Raw genomic sequence first — 23206 nt, 5'->3', positions numbered from 1 at the left:
TATAAATACAGGCTGGGTTCCTCTCTGGGTGCTGATGCAGGGTAGGATGTGATCAGCACTGTCCAGCAGAGAGACTTTTTTCAACACCATGTTGGAGTCTTCATTCTGGTTTCGATTTTAAATTTGAATAGACAGGCCAAAGTGGTCTACACAATTAATCACGTGGTCTTTCTGAAGTGTCATCAACTCAGATTCCATTTTGAAGATGGCATCAGGAGGTATTCGCTTTGTTATCATACTCAAGTTAGGTTGTCAGGTTGGAGAGACTGCTGGACCATGAACAAGGTAACTTTTATGACTATTATGCCGGTTCTTTCTTTGGAAAAATAAAACACATCTGGTAGCTGGCTGAAAGAACATGATGAATTCTATCTTGCTGCAGAAGTGTTTTGATTACACTCACATACCCCTCACAATACCAGCACAGCAAGTGCTAAGTCCCCTTGTGGCTCTTCTAGCAAAAGGCCTAGTAACAATCAAGAGACCAAGGGCTTAGCAAATAGCTTTTTACCACATCATTAGCTTTCTTTAGTTGCTAAGGTATTTACAGTAAGTGATTTATGTGTGCTGGCACAGAAAATAAGTTTCAGACTTTTTGTAAGTATTGCAGCCATTAATGGGCAATGGCTACTGCTGGCAGGGCAATGCAAACTGACTTTTTAAAGAATGAACCCACTGGGATAGAAACTAAATTTATCTTGTTGGGATTTACACACACACACATTGTCTGAAACCACTTGTCCTGATCAGGGTTGTGGTGAACCAAAGCCTAACCTGCAAACACAGGGTACAAGACTGAGGGGACAGACTCAGGACAGGATGCCAGTCCTTTGCAAGGCACTCCAAGCAGGGCTTGAACCTCAGACCTGTCAGAGAGCAGGCCCCAGCCAAACCCGCTGCACTGCTGCACCCCCCGTTGTTGGGATTTGTTAGAATAGAATTTGAATTATTGGTGGAACTGCTTTCTTCACATGTGGCTTTGAAAACACCTATTTTCCAGTGTTTTAGTTTATTTTGTCCAACATTTGAATTCTTCTCCTCTGTCAGATTACATAAGTAAATATTTTATAAGAAATGCAATATAGTAGAGTTTACTGTTGAAACCTTGGTCCCATATGGTCTCCCAGTGTTACCAGGACCAAAGACAAAACAGTGATGACAAACATTGCCCAGTTGTTCTGCAGTGTCCAGGTCTTACTGCAGATTCATCCTTTAAAAATGTTGCCAGGAATATGTTGCTGTGCATACACATGTGTGTTCTAAACAAACCCAGTTTGTGTAAAGCTTCCTGAATCTTAACACAGACTGTTTTCTCAAAGTCTGTTTGTGACTAGCAGCTGAAGGAATCAACCAACAGAAAATGTGAGCTGCCAGACAGACACAGCCTAACTGCATCTTCAGCTTTGCCTCACACTAGAAAGAAGTACATCTGTGGATTTCCACATAAGTTATAGCTAAAATGTACAGTTGCGCATATACAATGTAAGCAGACCTCACTTTTGGTTCCTTTGCCTGTACATGAGAAATTGAGTCACTGTATGTGTTACAGCAGCATGCAGTCTTGTCTAGTGATTAAAGTGCTAGTTGAATAATAACACAAGTTTCAGGCTGAAATGCAACATGTATTGGGTCCTTCTAATTTCCTCTTAATGACTGCTTTTCTCTTATATAAAATAAGAAAAATCACTGCAATTTTAATTGAGAAACTGAGAAGGGTATAAAATTGGAAGCTATGCCAGTCACTTTAAAAAGACAAGCGGGGCAAGCACTCCTCCGTGAACCGCCACCTTATCGTGGTGGAGGGGTTTGAGTGCCTGAATGAGTCCAGGAGCTATGTTGTCTGGGGCTACATGCCCCTGGTAGGGTCTCCCATGGCAGACAGGTCCTGGATGACAGACGAGACAAAGCGCGGTTCAAAAACCCCTTATGATAAAAAAATCAAGGCGTCCGTTTACCCCGCCCGGTATGGGGTCACCGGGGCCCCACCCTGGAGCCAGGCCTGGGGGGGGGGCTCGCATGCGAGCGCCTGGTGGCCAGGTCTATGCCCACGGGGCCTGGCCGGGCTCAGCCCGAAGCCACAACGTGGAGCCGCTCTTCGGTGGGCTCACCACCTGCCGGAGAAACCATAAGGGGCCGGTGCGTTGTGATTTGGGCGGTGGTCGGGGCCGAGTGCCCGGCCGACCCGAACCTCGGGCGCCAACTCTGGTTTTTGGGACTTGGAATGTCACCTCACTGGCGGGGAAGGAGCCTGAGCTGGTGCGGGAAGTTGAGAGATACCGTCTAGATATAGTCGGGCTCACTTCCACTCACAGCTTGGGTTCTGGAACCACTCTACTCGATCGAGGGTGGACTCTCCACTATTCTGGCGTTGCCCAAGGTGAGAGGCGGCGGGCTGGTGTGGGCTTATTAATAGCCCCCCAGTTCAGCCGCCATGTGTTGGAGTCTACCCCGGTGAATGAGAGGGTCATCTCCCTACGCCTTCGGGTCAGGGAACGGTCTCTCACTGTCGTTTGTGCTTATGCGCCTAGCGGCAGTGTAGAGTACCCGGCCTTTTTAGAGTCCCTGGGGGGCGTGCTGGAAAGCGCTCCCACTGGGGACTCTGTCGTTCTACTGGGGGACTTTAACGCCCACGTGGGCAGCGACAGTGATACCTGGAGGGGCGTGATTGGGAGGAACGGCCTCCCTGATCTGAACCCGAGCGGTGAGTTGTTATTGGATTTCTGTGCTAGTCGCGGTTTATCCATAACGAACACCATGTTCATGCATAAGGGTGTCCACCAGTGCACTTGGCACCAGGACACCCTAGGTCGGAGGTCGATGATCGACTTTGTAGTCGTTTCTTCTGACCTTCGGCCATATGTCTTGGACACTCGGGTGAAGAGAGGGGCTGAGCTGTCAACTGATCACCACCTGGTGGTGAGTTGGATTCGATGGCGGGGGAAAAAGCTGGACAGACCTGGCAGGCCCAAACGCATAGTGAGGGTCTGTTGGGAACGTTTGGCGGAGGCCCCTGTCAGAGAGGTCTTCAACTCCCACCTCCGACAGAGCTTCAACCAGGTCCCGAGGGAGGTGGGGGACATTGAGTCTGAATGGATTATGTTCCGCTCCTCCATTGTCGGTGCGGCTGTTCGGAGCTGCGGCCATAAGGTCTCCGGTGCCTGCCGCGGCGGCAATCCCCGAACACGGTGGTGGACACCGGAAGTAAGGGATGCCGTCAAGCTGAAGAAGGAGTTCTATCGGGCCTGGCTGGCTCATGGGACTCCTGAAGCAGCTGACAGGTACCGACGGGCCAAACGGAGCGCGGCTCTGGCAGTCGCCACGGCAAAAACTCGGGCTTGGGAGGAGTTCGGTGAGGCCATGGAGGAAGACTTTCGGTCGGCCTCAAAGAGATTCTGGCAAACCGTCCGGCGACTCAGAGGGGGGAAGCGGTGTTCCACGAACACTGTTTACAGTGGAAGTGGTGCGCTGCTGACCTCAGCTGAGGATGTTCTCGGGCGGTGGAAGGAGTACTTTGAGGATCTCCTCAATCCCTCCGACACGCCTTCCGTAGAGGAAGCTGAGGCTGGGGACTTGGAGGGGGACTCGTCCATTACCCTGGCTGAAGTTGCTGAGGTAGTCAAAAGACTCCTCGGCGGCAAGGCTCCGGGGGTGGATGAGATCCGCCCCGAGTTTCTCAAGTCTCTGGATGTTGTGGGGCTGTCTTGGCTGACACGCCTCTGCAGCATCGCGTGGAGTTCGGGAACGGTGCCTCTGGACTGGCAGACCGGGGTGGTGGTCCCTCTTTTTAAGAAGGGGGACCGGAGATTGTGTTCCAACTACAGGGGGATCACACTCCTTAGCCTCCCTGGGAAAGTCTATGCCAGGGTACTGGAAAGGAGAATCCGACCGATAGTCGAACCTCGGATTCAGGAGGAGCAATGCGGTTTTCGCCCTGGCCGTGGAACACTGGACCAGCTCTATACCCTCACTAGGGTGTTGGAGGGTTCGTGGGAGTTTGCCCAACCAGTCCATATGTGTTTTGTGGACCTGGAGAAGGCATTCGACCGTGTCCCTCGTGGCATCCTGTGGGGGGTGCTTCGGGATTATGGGGTTCGGGGCTCGTTGCTACGGGCTGTTCGTTCCCTGTATGACCGGAGCAGGAGCTTGGTTCGCATTGCCGGCAGTAAGTCAGACCTGTTCCCGGTGCATGTTGGACTCCGCCAGGGCTGCCCTTTGTCACCGATTCTGTTCATTATTTTTATGGACAGAATTTCTAGGCGCAGTCAGGGAACGGAGGGTGTCTGTTTTGGTGGCCGCGAGATCTCGTCTCTGCTTTTTGCGGACGATGTGGTCCTGTTGGCTTCATCAAGTCAAGACTTACAGCGTGCACTGGGGAGGTTTGCAGCCGAGTGCGAAGCGGCGGGGATGAGAATCAGCACCTCCAAATCCGAGGCCATGGTTCTCAGTCGGAAAAAGGTGGATTGCTCCCTCCGGGTTAGGGGGGAGTTGCTCCCTCAAGTGGAGGAGTTTAAGTATCTTGGGGTCTTGTTCACGAGTGAGGGAAAAATGGAGCGGCAGGTCGACAGACGGATCGGTGCGGCGTCTGCAGTAATGCGGTCATTGTACCGGTCTGTTGTGGTGAAGAGGGAGCTGAGTCGTAAGGCGAAGCTCTCAATTTACCGGTCGATCTACGTTCCTACTCTCACCTATGGTCATGAACTCTGGATCATGACCGAAAGAATGAGATCGCGGATACAAGCGGCAGAAATGAGTTTCCTCCGCAGAGTGGCTGGGCGCACCCTTAGGGATAGGGTGAGGAGCTCAGTCACCCGGGAGGAGCTCGGAGTAGAGCCGCTGCTCCTCCGCATCGAGAGGAGCCAGTTGAGGTGGCTCGGGCATCTGTTCCGGATGCCTCCTGGACGCCTCCCTGGGGAGGTGTTCCGGGCTTGTCCCACTGGGAGGAGGCCTCGGGGCAGACCCAGGACACGTTGGAGAGACTATGTCTCCCGGCTGGCCTGGGAACGCCTTGGGGTTCCCCCAGAGGAACTGGAGGAGGTGTGCGGGGAGAGGGAGGTCTGGAGTACTCTGCTCGGACTGCTGCCCCCGCGACCCGGCCCCGGATAAAAGCGGAGGAAGATGGATGGATGGAAGCGGGGCAAGCAAATGAATATGGTAAATGGAGTGGTGGTCTTTTTCTTCAGCATACTGAAAGTACCCAAACCAGTGAACTGCAACCACATATTACAGCAGTTGTAGTCCTTACTGAATGATTGGTTATGAACTGCTCTATGATTAACATCTGTGTTAACACTGAGCACCTTTGCCTACCAACTTGAGTAGGGCTACCAGCCATCCAAAGTGAAAGTGCCCAGCTTCATAAAGAAAGAAAAGAGAAGTTCTGTATGAACTAGGTTGTCAGCCGCTTAATCCTTCTAGGGTTGCGGTGGCAATAGGGAGAGCAGAGAGGTCCAGACGTCCCTGTCCCTTGCAACATCCTCAGGAGATCCCCAGCCGCTCCCAGGCGAACTGGGAGATATAATCTCTCCAGCGGGTCCTGGGCTGACCTCGGGGCCTTGTCCCAGTTGGCCATGCCTGGTATACCTCCAAAGGGAGGCGCCCAGGGGTCATCCTTACCAAATGCCCAAACACCTCAACCGGCTCCTCTCAATGTGGAGGAGTAGCGGCTCTACTCTGAGTTCCTCCTGGATGGCCGAACTCCTCATCCTGTCATGGAGAGTGAACCCCACCACCCTGTGGAGAAAACTTATTTCAGCCGCTTGTACATTTACATTTATTCATTTAGTAGACGCTTTTGTCCAAAGCAACGTACATCCTAGCAAAAGTACAATCTATGCATTACACACACACACACACACACACACATTTTCAGAACCGCTTGTCCCAAATGGGGTCGCGGGGAACCGGAGCCTACCCGGCAGCACAGGGTGTAAGGCTGGAGGGTGAGGGGACACACCCAGGACAGGACGCCACTCCGTCGCAAGGCACCCCAAGCAGGACTCGAACCCCAGACCCACCGGAGAGCAGGACCCAGTCCAACCCACTGCGCCACCGCGCCCCCCATTTATGCATTACATTAAGAGAAAAAAAAATTGTCTCTGTGATCTTATTCTTGGAGAGGGATGCGGTGGCGCAGTGGGTTGGACCGGGTCCTGCTCTCTGGTGGGTCTGGGGTTCGAGTCCCGCTTGGGGTGCCTTGCGGCGGACTGGCGTCCCGTCCTGGGTGTGTCCCCTCCCCCTCCGGCCTTACGCCCTGTGTTGCCAGGTTTGGCTCTAGCTCCCCGCAACCCTGTATGGGACCAGCGGTTCAGATGATGTGATGATCTTATTCTTTTGGTCATTACCCAGAGTTCATGACCATAGGTGAGGGTAAGGAACATAGCCCGACCAGTAACCAGAGAGCTTTGCCTTACGGCTCAGCTCCTCCTTCACCACTATAGACCGCATTACTGCTGCCGCTGCTCCCAGTCTGCAGCCGATCTCACACTCCCTTCTCCCCTCACTCATGAATAAGACCCCAGGATACTTAAACTCCTCCACCTGGGGCACCACCTTTCAGGCATTCACGGTCTATTGTCTATTGTCAGATTGGTTTTTTGGAACACAGCATTAATACCAGTTTAAGAGTATACTGACATGCAGAGGCAGGTAGTAACAAGGTGAATTTACTCTATTAGTTAAGTAACCTCCTGAGGAAAGTGTACTTTTCAGGGTAGTTTTTTGGCATGGATAGTTTTCACTTTTACTTGAGCCTATTTGGAAAGAATAAAAGTATTTTAACATTTCTGTCAGCCTCTTATTCTTATTCGTGCCACAGCATTCTGGATCAGAGAGAGGTTTGATGGCAGGGGCTGGAGGACCTTGGTCTGAACCAGTAGCTATATAGTGTGTGTTGTGAGATATGTGAGGAATGCTAATGTTCTGCTGAAAGTATGTGCAGGATTGTGTTATGGTGTCAGTATATTTAATGTTGAATGCAACTTTTGAACACTGTAAACACATTTCCCTAATTTTATAGTAAAGCTGCTTAGTTTTTTACACTTTAGTGCTTATCATCTTTACGACACATGCCTACCTGGACCGAACAGTCTTGTTATGTGTGGGATAATTTATATATCCTAAATCTAAAGGGAATACTGGCTAAATTTCCTATACTTCTCATACGTATTGTCATCTTTGTCGTTAAACGAATATCAAATCTCAGTGTCCATGAACCCCCTGGTTGGCATCCCACCCCCTGCAGTAGTACCCCTGAGCAAAGTATTTTCCCTGCACTACTGCAGTAAAAATTACACAAAATTAAATGAGTAAATACTTTGGAGTAAAATAAAACTCCAAATACCCCTTGAAAAACATGCTACAGTAGGTCTGTAGGAGTTCTGTTGTAAAACTTCCTTACTAACAAGGTAACAGGTTTTGTGTGATTTCTTGAAAAGATGCATAGATAAATATTTTCATTTTGAAACTGTATATTGAAAGTGTCAACATTGCTAGTAGGTCCGTGTACATTGCATTTGTTCGTTTTTTGATTCGAAATTGAAAAACAAAATATGATTTATGATGCCTTCATTCGTTTTTTTATTTAATATTGAAAGCATAAAAATTAGAAAAATGGCTTCTTATTGTTTCTGAGCACACACACAAAAAGAAAAGCACTTGTTTATTAATTTTCTCTTTTTGTTTAATCATACAAAATGTAGATATCTAAATCTCACAATACCAAATATGATGGATGCCCTAAAGTGCATTCATTTGGTGTTGTGTCTGCATGGGCATCCAAATTCACATTTTGTTTTTCAATTTCAACTCAAAAAAATGAATGAATGCAACGTACACGGACCTTAGCAGTTCAAAATATTTAAAATATTAGAAATTGATCCTTCAGTCATTTTGATGTGATTGTTTTTTGAATTTTGCAAATGTTTAGTAAATTTCTGGACCAAGGATTTCACTTGAGCAATTTTTTTAAAGTAGCAGTAATTTCACTTGAATGCTGTGCTTGTCTATTCTACCCACCTCCAGAAACAAAGCAGAATTGTCATTTCACTTGTAAGAAATGCTTGCAGAAGAGTCAGGAATTCAGTTCAAGTCCTAAGATGTCCATGTGACGTGTTTCTACTGCCAGGCTACACACTCATGCAGAAAAAGCTTGTGTTTCTTCATCAGAAAAGCAGCCATGTGCTGGGATCCATGCTCTCTCTCATACTGCACTCACTGTTTTATCAGGCTACATACTGTGGATAGCGATACCCCATAATGTCCATCTGATAAGTCGTCACTACTAAAACAAGTGTTTTCAACTGTCGTCAGATGTAATTGGGTTCACGGAGCTCCACAGGGCTAATCAGATGACTTCTAGTGTGACCTGAAGCACATGAAATCCCTGCATTGTTTCTTAAAATTAACTTAGACTGAGGAACTGTATTTTTAAATGATTTCCTATCACCAAATGTTTCTCATGCATATTAATAATAATTAATTTCAGTAATTTATAATGAAATAAATGTTAGTATCTTTCAATTGTAAAATATTAATGTAGCAAAATATCAAAAACCTTTGTTCTGGTAGTCCCTGAAAAATAAGAGGTCTTAAATATAAAACAGCCTGAACACTGGGGGCACCCTCTAGTGTTTAATGTCAGAATTTGTGTAAAAATAATACATTATGGTTTATTTGCATATTTTTGCAGCAGGTAGCCTAGTGTTTAGAGCCATCGCATTGCTGCTGAAAGACCTGGATTCAAGTCCATTAGCAAGGTAGTGGTTAACATCTGAATTTATGAAAAAACAATCTATTGTACTGTAACGGCTCCTGTAAAAATTACTTTATAAATTACCCTGGATAAATGGGTAAATAATTGTAAATAGCTTCATATACAAAGCTGACCTTGTAACTCACTTTGGAGAAATGTTTCAGCTAAAGAATTAATAATTAAAGATTCTAAAGATACCATGAGGCTGCCCTCTAATGGTTTATACTGCTATATGACTGCTATATGACACACAGCATCTATAACAATACACTAGGAGTGACCACACCCATGTATTCCTATAAGTAATGCTTATTATTTTTGATAATTGTGTCTTGTTCCATATCTGTTTAAATCCCAACTTGAAGCAGGAGAGATTTCAGATGTGAAATGAAAAGATCTAATGTGGAAAATGTATTTTTTAAATCAAAGGTTTTAGAACCCAAGATTAGCCATAGGAGAGGCATAAATGTTCAGTGTCTCACTCTCACATTCATACACTGAGGCAGTTATCAAACCAGATAGCAAAACTGATAAGTCGCTGCTCTCAAAGATTTCAGCAGGCCAGTTCATCTTTCACCTGCTCTGATAGGCCTCAGTGAAAAACATTTATTAGTGCTTCGTAGGGCTTCTTCATTTCAATCAAACTACAAGGCCAGGGATGCAAAACTCCACTACATAACCTGATTGTATGGAATGGGGTAGTTTACAGCTTTCGTCCCTTTAACTGGGTAGTCAGACACAGCCCTGAGTTATTATATGAAAACTCAAGGTTACTGCATAATGGCCTTGTTTCTCCAAGATGGCGGTGCCCATTGTAAAGGTTGCACTGACTATGATGAAATGACATGCGTGACCTTTCAGAGAGGAGTGAGGAATGAGGATGCTTGTACTTCATAAACCAAAGAACATTGGTTTTGAAATCACCTACATCTTCCAAATTGGCCCTCATAATGTTCTGAAGAGACAACACAGACATCTGGAGATCAACCTTGATTGCAAGAGGTTACATGAGAAACAGAGGAGGAGCTGAAACACAAACTGACTCCACAGGTTCTGAAGTTTCTCATACTGCATCATTAGTTGCTGAAGTTGTTCTTGGTGTGGAACAAGCACTCAATGGCCTGCCTGAGCGGATGAGATCCATCGCTGGGCTCAGTCTTCTGTGTTCACAGGGGTTCTCAGAATCACCGCAACCAACACCTAGATGTCTAGCTGTCTGCCTGTAACAGCAGTTACTCCCCTTTGGCTGACTCTCCAGTTTACTGACTACCATCAGAATTCCAGGTGCAAACAGTTTGTATAAGAAGACTGTGAAAGTCCACACAGCACGGGTCCAAGCACAGACTAAACACAGTAGAGCACATGTTAGGAGGGATACAGCAACTGAGAACAACAAAGACTTCCCCAAATACCAGAAAGCAGGAGACCGGCAAGATCAAAATGCAAGATAAACTCCTAAGACAGGAATCAGAAATGAAGACTCAAAAGGGGGCTTGACTGAACTTGAGAAACAGAAAGCAGTTGAGGAGCTTCAGAGAACCAGGATTATTTCGTAAAAAGAAAGCAAGGCTTGGACTTGACACCAAGAAGACTTCAAAGCTAAGGACTAGAATGCTCAGACAGCTGGCTTTCATACTATCCTGGAAACTCCTCAGACCTACTTCATGGATCAATTTTTAACAGGAGCTTTCTAGTTGGATTGCATTTCCTTAATGTGCCACTGCCCAATTCCAGTCAGCAGTGGTTTCAATATCTATGCTTATTTGCCCAACAAATATATTTGAGAAATGCATTCGAGAACTGGTGAAGAACTTTAGACACACACGGTTCTCAAAGTATAGGCTCCCGTTTTGCTAGTGGACTTTTAGAAGTGGATAACATATATGCAGATAATTATATCTGAGAGAATTACACAAATTTAAACTGATGTCAGGACATGAGGAAAAAAATGAACTGGAAAGATGTGGGTTTTCAGACCATTCTTGAATGCTGGGACAAACTATAGGGCAAATCATCTGCTTTTTACCTCAGAAAAATTATGTGATTAAAAAATATCTATCTTGACTTTGGTAGACCTTGCTGTACTACAGGAACAACAGTCTAAAATCCCTTCTGCTGCTGAAACTACATCACCGACAGTTACAGAAGTCTTAGGTTAGCACATCTGACCAGTCAACAATTAAGTGATTCACTTTCCAGCTCACAAACACAGTTTTCTGACCCCCATCCTGTGGTGGTCTCTGTGAGTGAGAGGGGAAATCAATGGTTGTAAAGGTCCCTCAGAAAGATCTGAACAAGAGCACAGAGGTGTGCGGTGGTGGGACCTGATTCCTGAGCCACCATCTGGCCCATAATCTGTGAAATGATGTGTCTAGTTATTTCCACCACCTCTCCCTTCTGCACCAGTCTGCTGTAACTGATATGCAAGAACACAATGAAGAGTGTCTGTCTTTCTTATATAGTTCACACATGCGAAGCAGACCAATAGGACACAACATTGAGCACTGCTGGAAATATCAACTGCATTCTGTCTAAAAAAAAATACTCTAAAAATGCTGTAGTTGGTATTTAATGATTCCAGAGTTTCCTCTCTTTAATGATTACTGACAGTTTCCTTCTCAGTAATGATTAATCTTTGAGTTTTACTCATTTCAATGTTGTATACTGTTTGTTTGGTGACGACTCCTGGACATTAATGAACAATACAGTGCAATGAGCGCAAGAAGGAAAAAGATTGCTGCCTCCAAACTGGGATCACAGAAAGCCTTTCTTTCCCTTACACTGGGAGAAGGAAGGTGGAGGATGGTGTTCCAATGAGCAGCCCACCAATAGATCACAACAAGCAAGTTGACATCATTTTGGAGGTTGTGCTACTTTTGAGCGCATTTAATGATTTTGTTCCCTTTGCAGCAGCACCGGTAAACAAAGGAAACGATTATAAGGGTAGGCCCCAGATTTTTTTGCATGAGAAATACAAAACATGGCCTCCTCCTTGACTATCCAGATTGCCATATCTTGCGCATGAAATTTTTATTTGTTTGTATACGTTTTGACATCCCAAGTCCAAGCCAAATAATCTGCTACGTAAGCTCCTTATGTGGAATCTGGCAATTTTATTCAAATTCCACCCTTTTTGCATACACTGAACTGAGATGTCAATGTCGTTATTGACCACCAGAGGCCATTTCATCTTATATTCAACCAAATAATAAGGACATACATTATGTGTTACAAAGGCCAGGCTGTTAAAAATGGCATTATTTGGTGAAAGGCTTATAATAACGAATACTTTAAGAAATGATACCCTTTTTGGATGTATATGTAAAGTGTATTCCCAAATTGCCTCCTTTTAGGCATTACTTTTCATACATTATCTGGTTCTATGTAAAAATATCTTAATGTCTTTCAATAAAAGTATAACACTATGAATGAACGGCTGAATGAACAAAAAAGACTACTGCAACTCTTTCCTGTCCGGCCTTCCCGCTATGGCCATCAGACCACTATAGCTGATACAGAATGCTGCTGCCTGAGTTGTGTTTGACTTGCCGAAGCGTTTGCATGTACCTCCTCTACTCGTTTCTCTGAACTGGCTTTTCATAGCTGCCTGGATCAAATTTAAGACCCTGCTTATGGCCTACAAATGCATCAATAGAACTGCTCCCAGCTGTCAACAAGACTTGATCAACTGCTACACCCCAACCAGACCTCTATGCTCTTCCACACCTGCCCGCTTGGTGGTCCCACACATGAAAGGTAAAGCACAGAGATTCTCAGTTCTGGCTCCATTGTGGTGGAACAACCTCACTCAGAACCGCTGAAACTCTGTCCACATTGAAAAAGTGTCTGAAAACTTACCTTTACCAGACTCACTTTACCCATAATCTCTTAATTTCATGTGGGGTGTAAATGTTCATGCACCATAACTTTAACATCATGCCCAGATTAAGTCTTTACACAGCTACTCCTGTAATGTAAGTAAATGTTTGTGTATCCCAAAAAAAGAATACTAGAAAGGTGATCAGAAATCATTGATATTCCGAGTTTTGTGCAGCTACTCATGTGATGAACATTGGTGCATATGGTGAAAAGTAACTTTACTTCAGAATCACATGTTTGCAGCTATGTCTCTCTTCCTGCTAATGTAATGCATAAATTGTATTTTCTCTGAGATGTACATCGCCTTGGAGAAAAGTGGCTGCTAAATGAATACATGTAATTGAATGAGTAAATGTATTAAAAGATAATTATTTTTTTAATGTGCTTCTCCTGCTTATTTTACTGAGACCCAGACTAGACTCCTCATTAGGGGTGCCAACAAGTACAGAACACAGATCATCCAAAATGCAATAGCCTATAGCAGGAAAATACAGGGCGGGCTATTAATGTACATTAAATAACTACTTTCAGATAACTGATGAGTTTTAATTAGATATTTGAATACAGCCCATTACATTATAAATAGGAAATTATAATATTAATAACACACACACATTTTCAGAACCGCTTGTCCCATACGGGGTCACGGGGAACCGGAGCCCAACCCGGCAACTCAGGGCGTAAGGCTGGAGGGGATACACCCAGGACGGGACGCCAGTCCGTCGCAAGGCACCCCAAGCGGGACTTGAACCCCAGACCCACCGGAGAGCAGGACTGTGGTCCAACCCACTGCGCCACCGCACCCCCCTAATATTAATAACATTCATTTACATTTATTCACTTAGCAGACGTTTTCTTCCAAAGCGACTTACAATGGATACTATGTAGTGTTACTAGCCCACACACCTTATTCACCAAGGTGACTTACACTGCTAAAAAAGTGCCCCCTTGTGCGGCCTGCAACAGCGGAGGTTAAATCGACAGCACAAACGTCTCCGGCATTCATATTGATAGCATATTTCAGCAAGTGTAATAGTTTATGGTTAGAATTTAAAAATGATTTTGAGTTTTGTATTCATTGAATATGTTCAGTAGTTGCAATCATGTAATAGTTTTATAGTGAGTATTTAAAACTGGTTTTGAATTTTACATTAATTTAAAATGTACAGTAGTATGTTATATTTTAAACCTTTTAAATTTTGTATTATATAATGAATAGAAATAGACACAAAGCATAATAGTATTTTAAGGCCTGTTTTTAAATTTGACCATGGAGAGCATTCTGAGCAGGACAGGTGTGTGAGTTCGTCAGACATGTCATTACACAGCTACTTTCTTTCAAAATGGGGCAGCACGTTGTCAGAAGGCAGCTGTGGTTGTCACACATAGCTGGCAAAATTCGTTATCAAATCTTCCGTGTCGTAGTATTGTGGCAGTCAGAGCTATCTATTAGCTTATCTTAAGGGGGGACCATTTGTTTGAACACCAGCACACATCGTCTTGACAGCTTCGAGTTGGCTCTCAAATGACCATCCACGTGTCTCCATCATGGCCTCTTCAATAATTTCATCGCTAAAACTACAGATACCGACATTTTTTTTCTCAGCGCTAACTTTTTTTCACGTTCCCAGGAAGCGCCCAAAACGACGGGCTTCTGGGAAGTGTCGTTTATTTACACACGAGAAAGCCTCAAATTAGAATAAATAAAACTACATAACCCAGGCACCAAGCGAACATCCTACAGGCGTCTCGTGGACTCCAAATGTCCGTGTGTAGGCGAGTCACGTGTGGAGTCCGTTGATCCCGTTGCGTGCGTGCAGCAAGAGGAGGATCGCTTATTTGTTCAGTTCTTTTTCGGTTTCTGCTTTGTTATCGGTTTGGCCTTATTTTTCGTCAAACAGTTTACAGAAGAATGAGCGACAACGATGATATCGAAGTCGATAGTGACGTAAGTAGACGTTTTCTGTTGTGCCTAGCCCGTGTGTTTTAGCCTGCTAGCTAGCGCAGTTAAAGAGAAAGCGCCGTGTTTGTGTGCGAGCGGCACTGTGCTACACGGCTAGCTGGCCGGCTAGCCTCTCCTCAGCTGTGCTCATCTCGGGGAACTGAACTGGAGCCGAGCCGAGCCGAGCTGAGCCGACCCGAGTCGAGCCGCTATCGACCTGGGTTCACTACTGTGTCGGCCTGTAGCAGCTCGTCGGCAGCGCCGCTCACCGCGCAGGGCTACTGCTACTAGCCTAGGTAGGCTAGTAGGGGTTTCTCGGTGCAGCTCCTCGCAATTGTACAATTCTGTACTTTTTCTTTCTGTTCTGTTTTTTTTGCAGGAAGAGTCGTCGAGGTTTCACTCGGTGGTGCGTAAATTTGCTGAACATGATTATGTCCCGCGTAGAGATAACGAACATTTCTGCCGGGGGTTCAAGTGATTTCCGGGTGGGGGACGAGGCGGGAGGGCGGCCTGGCGGAGCCAGAGGGGCGGTGGAGGTGGCCGATCCGGGCCGGGCAGGGCAGGAGGGAGCCCAGCTTGTGGTCTGTCCGTCTGTCTCCGTACGTCTGCCTACCTCTGTTTGTGTGCGCGCGCCTGGCTGCTGCTGGTCCACGGCGGCACACAGTCCGGATGTACACAGACACAGAGCCCCCGAGCGAGAGCAGTGTGTGTGTCACTGAAGTGCCCCAGCGCAGGTTGTGCAGCAGGGGGACACGGGGGATAGAGGCTGCCGTTTACACTGAATGGGCCATCGGTCCACCAGGCCACAGTCCCATGCCAGGATCAGAGCTCATAGACTCGCGCTCTCTCTCTCTCTCTCTCTCACACACACACAGTGATATCTTTGAAAGGTTGATGAAGGAAACAAGAAGCTGGTTTAAGAGGTCAGCTGGCAGAAAACTGTGTGTGAGAAAGAGAGAACCAGTGATGTCACTGCAGAGCCTCACACTCCCACCGATTGAACCGTATCCTCTGCGTTCACTTCTCAGGATGCCAACCTGCACTCGGCATCCTTACTAAATTGCTGCATCTTTTCTCTTTTATAAGGCCAACGTGCCAATATCAGAGATGTCAACGACCAGTTGTTTGCTTGATCACTCCCATAAACATGGGGCACAAGGCACACCATAAATGTAAGAATTTTCACGCATGTTCTGTGTGGGGTTGGATTAAACCGTCTTACATTCCTTCAGTAAATATCGGTTGCTAAATGGTTTTACTGGTATAAATTTGTAAGAAGGGCGAGCACGGTGTTGTAGCGAGGAGCGCTGCCGCCTCACAGTGCCTGGGTGGTACGAGAGAACATGGGTTCCATCCCCACTCGGTTTGTGTGGAATTTGCATATTCTCTCTGGGTTTCCTCCAGTTGCTCTGGTTTCCTCCCACAGTCCAAAGATATTTAGTTCAGGTGTATTGGTGACACTAAATTGCTTGTAGTATGTGAATGGGTGGGTGACTGTGTGTGGCTGCCCTGCGATGGAGTGGGCATCCCATCCAGGGTGTACCCACTTTCAGCATTGTGTCCAGTGTTTCTGGATTAGGCTCCGGTTCACCTTGACCCTGCTGAGGACCGAGCAGTTATTGAAACTGAATGGATGGGTAATGTATGTAATAAGAAATAAAAGTAATTCAGAATACAAGACAAAATCATTATCACTAAGCACTCCATCTGTTGTTGCTGTATATTAATGTTGTTAATGTAAATATAGGCAGCAGGTGGCGCAGCGGCTAGAGCTGCAGCCTTTAAACAGAAAGGATGCAGGTTTGATTCCCACCTCCTGCTCTACTGATACCTTTGAGCACCGTACCAATCCTAAATTCTGTAGTAGGAGAAGTTAAGAAAATGGTCAGTAAGTAAATCATTGATTTGGAGATTTGAGCTAAAGGAGAAAGTGTAAATAATATCTGATAGAGGTGTAATTATGAAGGGGACACAGCTATGGGTGCATAGCGTTTACGCAGATCCCATCATGACTTAGCATTTGTGCTCCATTCAGCGAGGGCTTGCGGTGTCCCCCGTGACCTTTGCTGCCTGGCTTCATGATAGGTGGGTACATTGTACTCTTAAAGGCAGGGCAGCGCTCAGCAGGTAACGTTAGGCCCACGGTCAATGTTCAAGGTGTAGCGTGCCAACGATGGTCATGTGCTATCTGAGTTGGGACTCTGTGCTGCAACGTGATGTGGCATTAAGAACCACATCTTGTTTTGTAATCTGGTTCCACTGTGCATTTGGTGCCATTGCATTTTGGGAAGTGAGCAGTGTACAGGTCTTACCTCACTCTTTTTGTTTTATACAACACATGCAATGCAGTGCTTAGTTACCAGGTATTTAATGCACTGGGGTATACCGGTGTAAGCTGGGTGAGGTTGCTAGCTTACATGTCCTGTGGTTTTTTTTTTTTTTTTTTTTTTTATACCAGCGGGGAACTGCAAAATGATTACTTCTGTACTGAATTATTTGCTCTGCTGTTTAGCAAAAACACTAAGGATATTAGGATATAAGGATATTTTATGCCTCTCGTGTTCTTTGTCGCTCGTGAAGGTGGTGTGTTGGAGGATTGCCGTGTGATTTGACGCTGTGACATGTATCACTACAGGCCTGGCTTTGGGTACTGAGATGCTACATTGGCCCAAAAGAATGAGTTCTTTTGCTGCTGTTGTTGCAGTGGTCTTGACTTGCTTTTCGCTTTTTAAGTGTTCTCAAAGAAAGGTCTTGAAAGCTGTTTTTTGGGCAGTCTACTATATTGCCTTCCCGATGTCCTTTTGCCTTTCGTTGGCTGCTTCAATTGCTTTGCCAGAGAAATGCTATTATCCCAGCTGTATTTAAATAATGGTTTTCCAACTCTTGCATGACATATGGTGGGGAGTATTTGGCTTGACAGGTAGTGCCAAATTTAATTTGGGACTTCCCCCCAGGCACACTGGCATGAACCCAAGACAAAACCCCCCCCACCTCCCAATTTTACAGTACTGCTGGTTGCTTTGCTTCCCCTGTGTTTGTTGATGGTAGGCCCAGGATCAGAACACCCTGTGCTTGTACTTCTTTAGCACAAGGCCTTCTAGACCAGTCCCACGGCCACCCCTCACCTGATCTTTGCAGCCTGAGCTGAGGCCGGGTCTTGGATCTAGCAGTAGGTGGAGGGCTTAGTGGTTAGGCTTGCTGCCTTCTACTCAGAGCCAGGTTCAAATCCCAACTCCTGCTGTAGTACCCTTGATGAGGGTACTTACCTTGAATTGATAGAGCAAAGATACCATGCTGTATAAACAGGTGAATTGTAAGTAGCAAGAAACGGAAGTTAGGGGCAGCAGGTTGCATAGTGGACTTTGCTGTCGTCTCTGTGCTCTAAGATTGTGGGTTTGTATCCCAGCGCCTACTGTAGCACCTTTGAGCATGGTATTTACCCCAAATTAACTACCCTCAGTAGTAGACATTCTGAGTCACTTTGGAGAGAAGTGTCAGCTAAATTAATTTAAACTTGTACGTATCGTAAGCTTGCATCGCTCAACCACTGAAGCCATGTAGATTCTTTAAGACTGATTGTAACTGATGACAGCTGCCTTGTTGCACATCTGTGTGTACCGTTGGAACCACTGAACCTGCTCGTTGTTGAAGGGGTTAGTGAAGGAAAGAATGCCCAGCACAGGTAACAAATGTGATTGTTGGTGGACCACTTGACATGCAGTTGGGTTCATGTTTGGACCGAAGGTTGGCGTAACCCCGCTCAAACTCTTCTGCGCACACTGTTCCACCTATGGCCTCTCTTTAGGCGCATTTTGTTTTGGAGGCTGATTCACTTGACTGGTGACCCCCGACCAGCACCACAGCTGTGTCTTGCAGCTGTAGCTTTAACACTCCTCCTCAAACTTCCATTAGGGCCTTTTACCCAACCCAGTATTGCACTAACACCTGAAGGACTCCACTCTCTAGGGTTTAATAAGGTGGACAATAATGAGGTCCTGACTCTGTGAAAAGGGCTCCTGGCTGTTTGATGAAAGCTTTGTACATGGTTCATTTTGACAGTCTTGGAGTCATTGATTCCTTTGTGTCTTGAAAGTTCCGGGGACCATGCCCTGTCTTTACAGACCAGTTTTTAGGCGTGAGTGCTGATTTGGAGTTTCTAGACCCAACCCAAAGGCTTGAAAGTGTTGATGGGAAAATGGAAGAATGGCAGTGATGTTTCGGTCCGATTCTGGATTCTCGGTGGAATCAGGCTGGCTGCTGTGCCTCACGCAGCTTGTAGCTCTTAGTGGAACCTGTGCCTATAATTTTGTTTGAAATGTAAATGTTCTCCGTTAGTCTGTGGGACTCATCACTGCAATGTCACAGAAATGAAAGATGGTGCCAGGAGGTCAGACGTGTTGGATACGTGTTAGCATAGCATTGTCTGCCGAATAGCGCATTTTTCTCACTGGTATTTTGGAACATGTGGCTGAATAATAGATGTTTTGAGACTGTTCAACCAGCGATGTGCGGACTGCACGGTAGCAGTGGGATGGCTGCACTCCCATAATCCTGCTCTCTCCCATGCTCCAAGCATCCTAGCCCCGCCAGTTAGATGCAGGCGCTGTGTTGCAAGTGTCATCCTTGTTAAAGCCTCTTTTGTTCTGTCCGATGGCTACGCTCGAGTTGCTCTCGCCATTTGCTCTTAAGAAGCAGCCAGTGGCATTGTTTGGAACGCAGTGCTCTTTTTTATGAGCTCTCGATTCTGTTCCTGCAAGGGGGGAGTGTGCTGCCAGTTCATTCATTCCTCTTTGGGGTTTCCTGTTGTGCACTGCTGCTTTAATTCTGTGTTTTGAGAGACCGCACGGGCGCCACTCCGCAGTGCAGGCCGTCACTTCTCGCTGCTCGATCTGATGGTGACCCTTGTGTTGCAGGCGGACAAACGGGCGCACCACAACGCGCTGGAGCGCAAGCGTAGGGACCACATCAAAGACAGCTTCCACAGCCTGCGGGACTCCGTGCCGGCCCTGCAAGGGGAAAAGGTTAGTTCGCTTCTCTGCCACCAGCACAGCAATGCTGGGGGTCCAATACATGGCTGTGACTGCTTACTAATGTGTGTCCTCACGTTACAGAAAGGAAGTAGACCCCCATCCTATTTAGTTATGTAACTTGAGGCAGCTTTACTTGTACACGTCCACTGTTAACTCTTCCAGGTGTTGCGGTTAAGTGCCACTAATCAGCTGTAATGGGGACTCATTTCAATAGCTGTGAGGTATTTCATCAGTGTTTACCGCAGCTCAGCTGTGGTGTCAGATCAGTGACTCGTTGTGGGAAGAGTCACTTTGAAATGTCTGACCTTCTTGTTGTGCTCCACTCAAGTTTGGCCAATCAAAAATATTTTTCTTCTATTTCTCATAAGGCTTCATGACATCCTCCTCACCAAGAATCTGAACATATAAAATTAACGATCACAAGTTTCATTGAATTTTGAGTGTTTTATTCAAATGTTGTACGTCTGCGGTGTGTCCTGTCAAACCTGGCCAGCCATAGGAAATGAATGGATGACATAATAAAGAGCAAAGAGTATCAATGTGTGTAAGTGAACTCCTAAATCTGACAACATAACGTTAATTACAAGGTGCAACATTTCAGTAGTTGCTCGTCTGTTTACAAAGCAATTATAAAACAATGAGCCGTCAACTTTGGATGGGAACTTTGAATATAGAAAGCTGTCTCTTAATACAGCATGAGGATTAAAGGGCCACATCTGGGTTCATTGTGAAACTGGCTAATGACTTGGACAAGACAGTTAGTGACTATAAAGGCACTTGGAAAAAGATTGTTTTACAAACATGAATGGCCAATATTCCTTCACTTTTTGCCTCGCTAGTTTATTGGTAGTGGGAACACTTGAATGTAGTGCTAAGGTTAATTACCCATAATGTTTCAGAGGTGTGGAAATCCCAACATGCCTCATCCAGCAGCGCTTACCGCCAAAGCAACCGGACTGCCAGCAACCTGGAGACTCGTGCTGCAGCACAGTGAGAATTTCGGCCCCCTCCCCCCACTCCAGTGGACCCCTGAAGTCCCACAAACGGCAGCATCTCCGTCTACCTTCCTTACAAACACCTTTTTTGCTGTTTCACATCCAGGTCTTTACCTCTTTGAACTAGATCTATGTTGTGTCTCGAGTGAGGGTGCAGTTAGTCATGGATGTGACTGTGATGCTTGTCTCTCCGCACCTTTCTGTATCGGTGTCGCGATTTTGCCAGCTCCACAAGCTGGGACAGCTTGGGCGAGTGACACCGTTTGGGTGTGCAGGCAGGAGCTAGCCAGTTCTAGGCAGGGAGGTGGAGAAGGGGAGCTTGCCATGGGGGTGGGGAGAACTCCTTGCACATGACCCCAGGAAGAAGCTTTTCACAAGGGGCCACGTTACCTTTTCCTTGTGTTATTGACTTGATGGTCAGGGGCCTTTGAACCTTCTGCCAGGCAGCTTCCCGTGCCAAGCCCTTGCATGCATTAACAGCATCATCACCCGTGTATGTGTGAGAGAGTGAGAGACAGCCAGCTACTGCTCGACAGGGCACACAGAAGTCTGTTGAAACAGAGTAGCAGCACACAGATGACATTAGTGGCTCCCGCTGATGGTCTCTCCGGGGACCCTGCTGTAGCTCGGTGGCATAGCCTCCGTCACCCTTAGTTTAGTGTCATGCATCTGAGAGCCCTTCTCAAGGTAAGCGGTGTCATTGAAAGAGAACACATCTTAACGTCTTTTCCTGGTAGATGTAAGGATGTTGTTACATTTGAAATGAAAAAAATGGCTTGTTGTGTGTATTTTAGTGTCTTTGCTTGGATGGGTCTCCCAAAGCGGCCACGTCTTTGGAATCTAAAAGTTAATTTGCAAATGTTTTACTTTTCCCGCAGATTCTGAGCCGTTACTGTAAGTTTATTGCAGGTGTGTTTAAGGTGTACTGTTCAAAAACCGTTTTATAAATTTAGAAGTATATACTGTATAGAATGTAGTTGTAACGTTGGCCTCCTGTACCTGCTATACCGTGTTATTAAAGTGACGAGTTATTCAGTGCGAAATGAAAACTTCATTAGTTCACCTCTTGTTCTTTGCTGAGCTATGCAGTGGTGTATTTCCAGTATTAATACTCAAAATTGATGTAGTGTGACATTCTTTAACTGTTGTTCCCCGTGACCCCGTAAGGGACATGCGGTTCTGAAAGTGTGTGTGTGTGTGTGTGTGTGTGTGTTAATGCAGTAACTTGTATGGAATGTTTTTAGGAGTGCTCTGAACACCTAGACCAGGGGTGTCCAAAGTTTTTTTGGTGAGGGCCAAATACAGAAAAATAAGCAAAGGCCCGGGCCACACACAAGAGGTGACATATTGACACATGATTACTGTGTGTATTTCTAACTCACCTATAATGTGAAGAACATTGCTCTCAGTGGGAGCAGTGATGCTGTCCTTTGGATTGAAGGATGGCTGGGATGTCAGGAGAAAGTTTGGTGGTTGAGACACGAAGGACTTCACAGAGATGGCTATCAGTCATTCTGGATCTCAGTCTGCTTTTGTTCTGATTTAACAGAGAAAATGTTTGTTCACATATGTATGTTGAGCCGAACAGGCTCATCATTCTTTTTGCGTGGCGTCTCATCAGAGGAAACTTGGCATGATCCAAACTCTGATAGAAGTCAGGGAGGGAGAGAAGCTGATGTTGACTCTTCAGAGAATCATCACATTGCATTTCAATCAGTTCTAACTGCAGACTCTCCTCCACTTCTTCTGCATCCACCAGGAAGGGGGTCGAGAACAGCTTGATTTGTTTTTCAATGACAGAAAAATCTTGAAAACGCTGGTTGAATTCTGTCACGAGAGATGTAATTACAGAAGCATATTTCTCCTTTTTAGCAGAAAGGTCTGCCTTTGGAAAAGCAGACTTGATTTCAGACAGCGCAGGGAAGTGTGGCTCCATCTAGTGTTGAAACTGAGAAGTGCAACAGAGTTGAGCTCAAGCGCCATGTGCGGGCCATATTCAATTATATTTTCAGAATTTGCTGCGGGCCAATAAAAACTGACCCGCGGGCCGCAGTTGGCCCGCGGGCCGTAGTTTGGACACCCCTGACCTAGACCCTTCATAGCTATAGCTGACACTGGAAGTGTTATTCACTACTCGCAGGTGACAATTTAGTCCCAGTCGACCAGACACAGCTGTGGTGGGTCCCTATGGAATGGAATATACATTGTTCAGCAACCTAGCTGCTGCATGGTACTGTGGTAAGAAAAGTGCAACCCTGCGTCATGTTTTAGTTGGTAACTTGTTGCTGACAACAATCTGTCACAGGCATCCAGAGCTCAGATCCTAGATAAAGCAACAGAATACATCCAGTACATGAGGCGGAAAAACCACACACACCAGCAGGACATCGACGACTTGAAGAGGCAGAACGCTCTCCTGGAGCAGCAGGGTGAGTCTGACTGTGCGCTCACCAAGCGCAAAAGGTGTACAGTTGTGGACAGAGACAAGGCATGTCTGTCTGCATGTTGTCTGAGGGTAGACGAACTCCAGCTGAAGGCCAAACGGATGTCCTCAGACCTTGTGTTGCTACGTGGTGTAAAGTGTATGCCAGTGTTTCTTTGGTGGATGGGT

The 23206-nt window shown here is 46.1% G+C and overlaps 1 protein-coding gene across 1 annotated transcript in view; it reads left to right on the top strand.

Moving 5' to 3' along the window:
• The first annotated feature begins 14394 nt into the window (after window positions 1–14394).
• Window positions 14395–23206, top strand: part of max (myc associated factor X) — a 9916-nt gene continuing 1104 nt past the window's right edge. The window contains exons 1-3 of the mRNA XM_018727274.2: window positions 14395–14576; window positions 19484–19591; window positions 22901–23024. Coding sequence (XP_018582790.1) covers window positions 14541–14576; window positions 19484–19591; window positions 22901–23024 — 268 coding nt within the window. The 5' untranslated portion in view covers window positions 14395–14540. The remainder of the gene's footprint in view (window positions 14577–19483; window positions 19592–22900; window positions 23025–23206) is intronic.

Source organism: Scleropages formosus, chromosome 15 (genome assembly GCF_900964775.1).
Source record: "Scleropages formosus chromosome 15, fSclFor1.1, whole genome shotgun sequence".
NCBI lineage: Eukaryota > Metazoa > Chordata > Actinopteri > Osteoglossiformes > Osteoglossidae > Scleropages > Scleropages formosus.
Note: the sequence above shows the minus strand (reverse complement) of the source record. Positions and strands in the feature narration are given on the sequence as shown.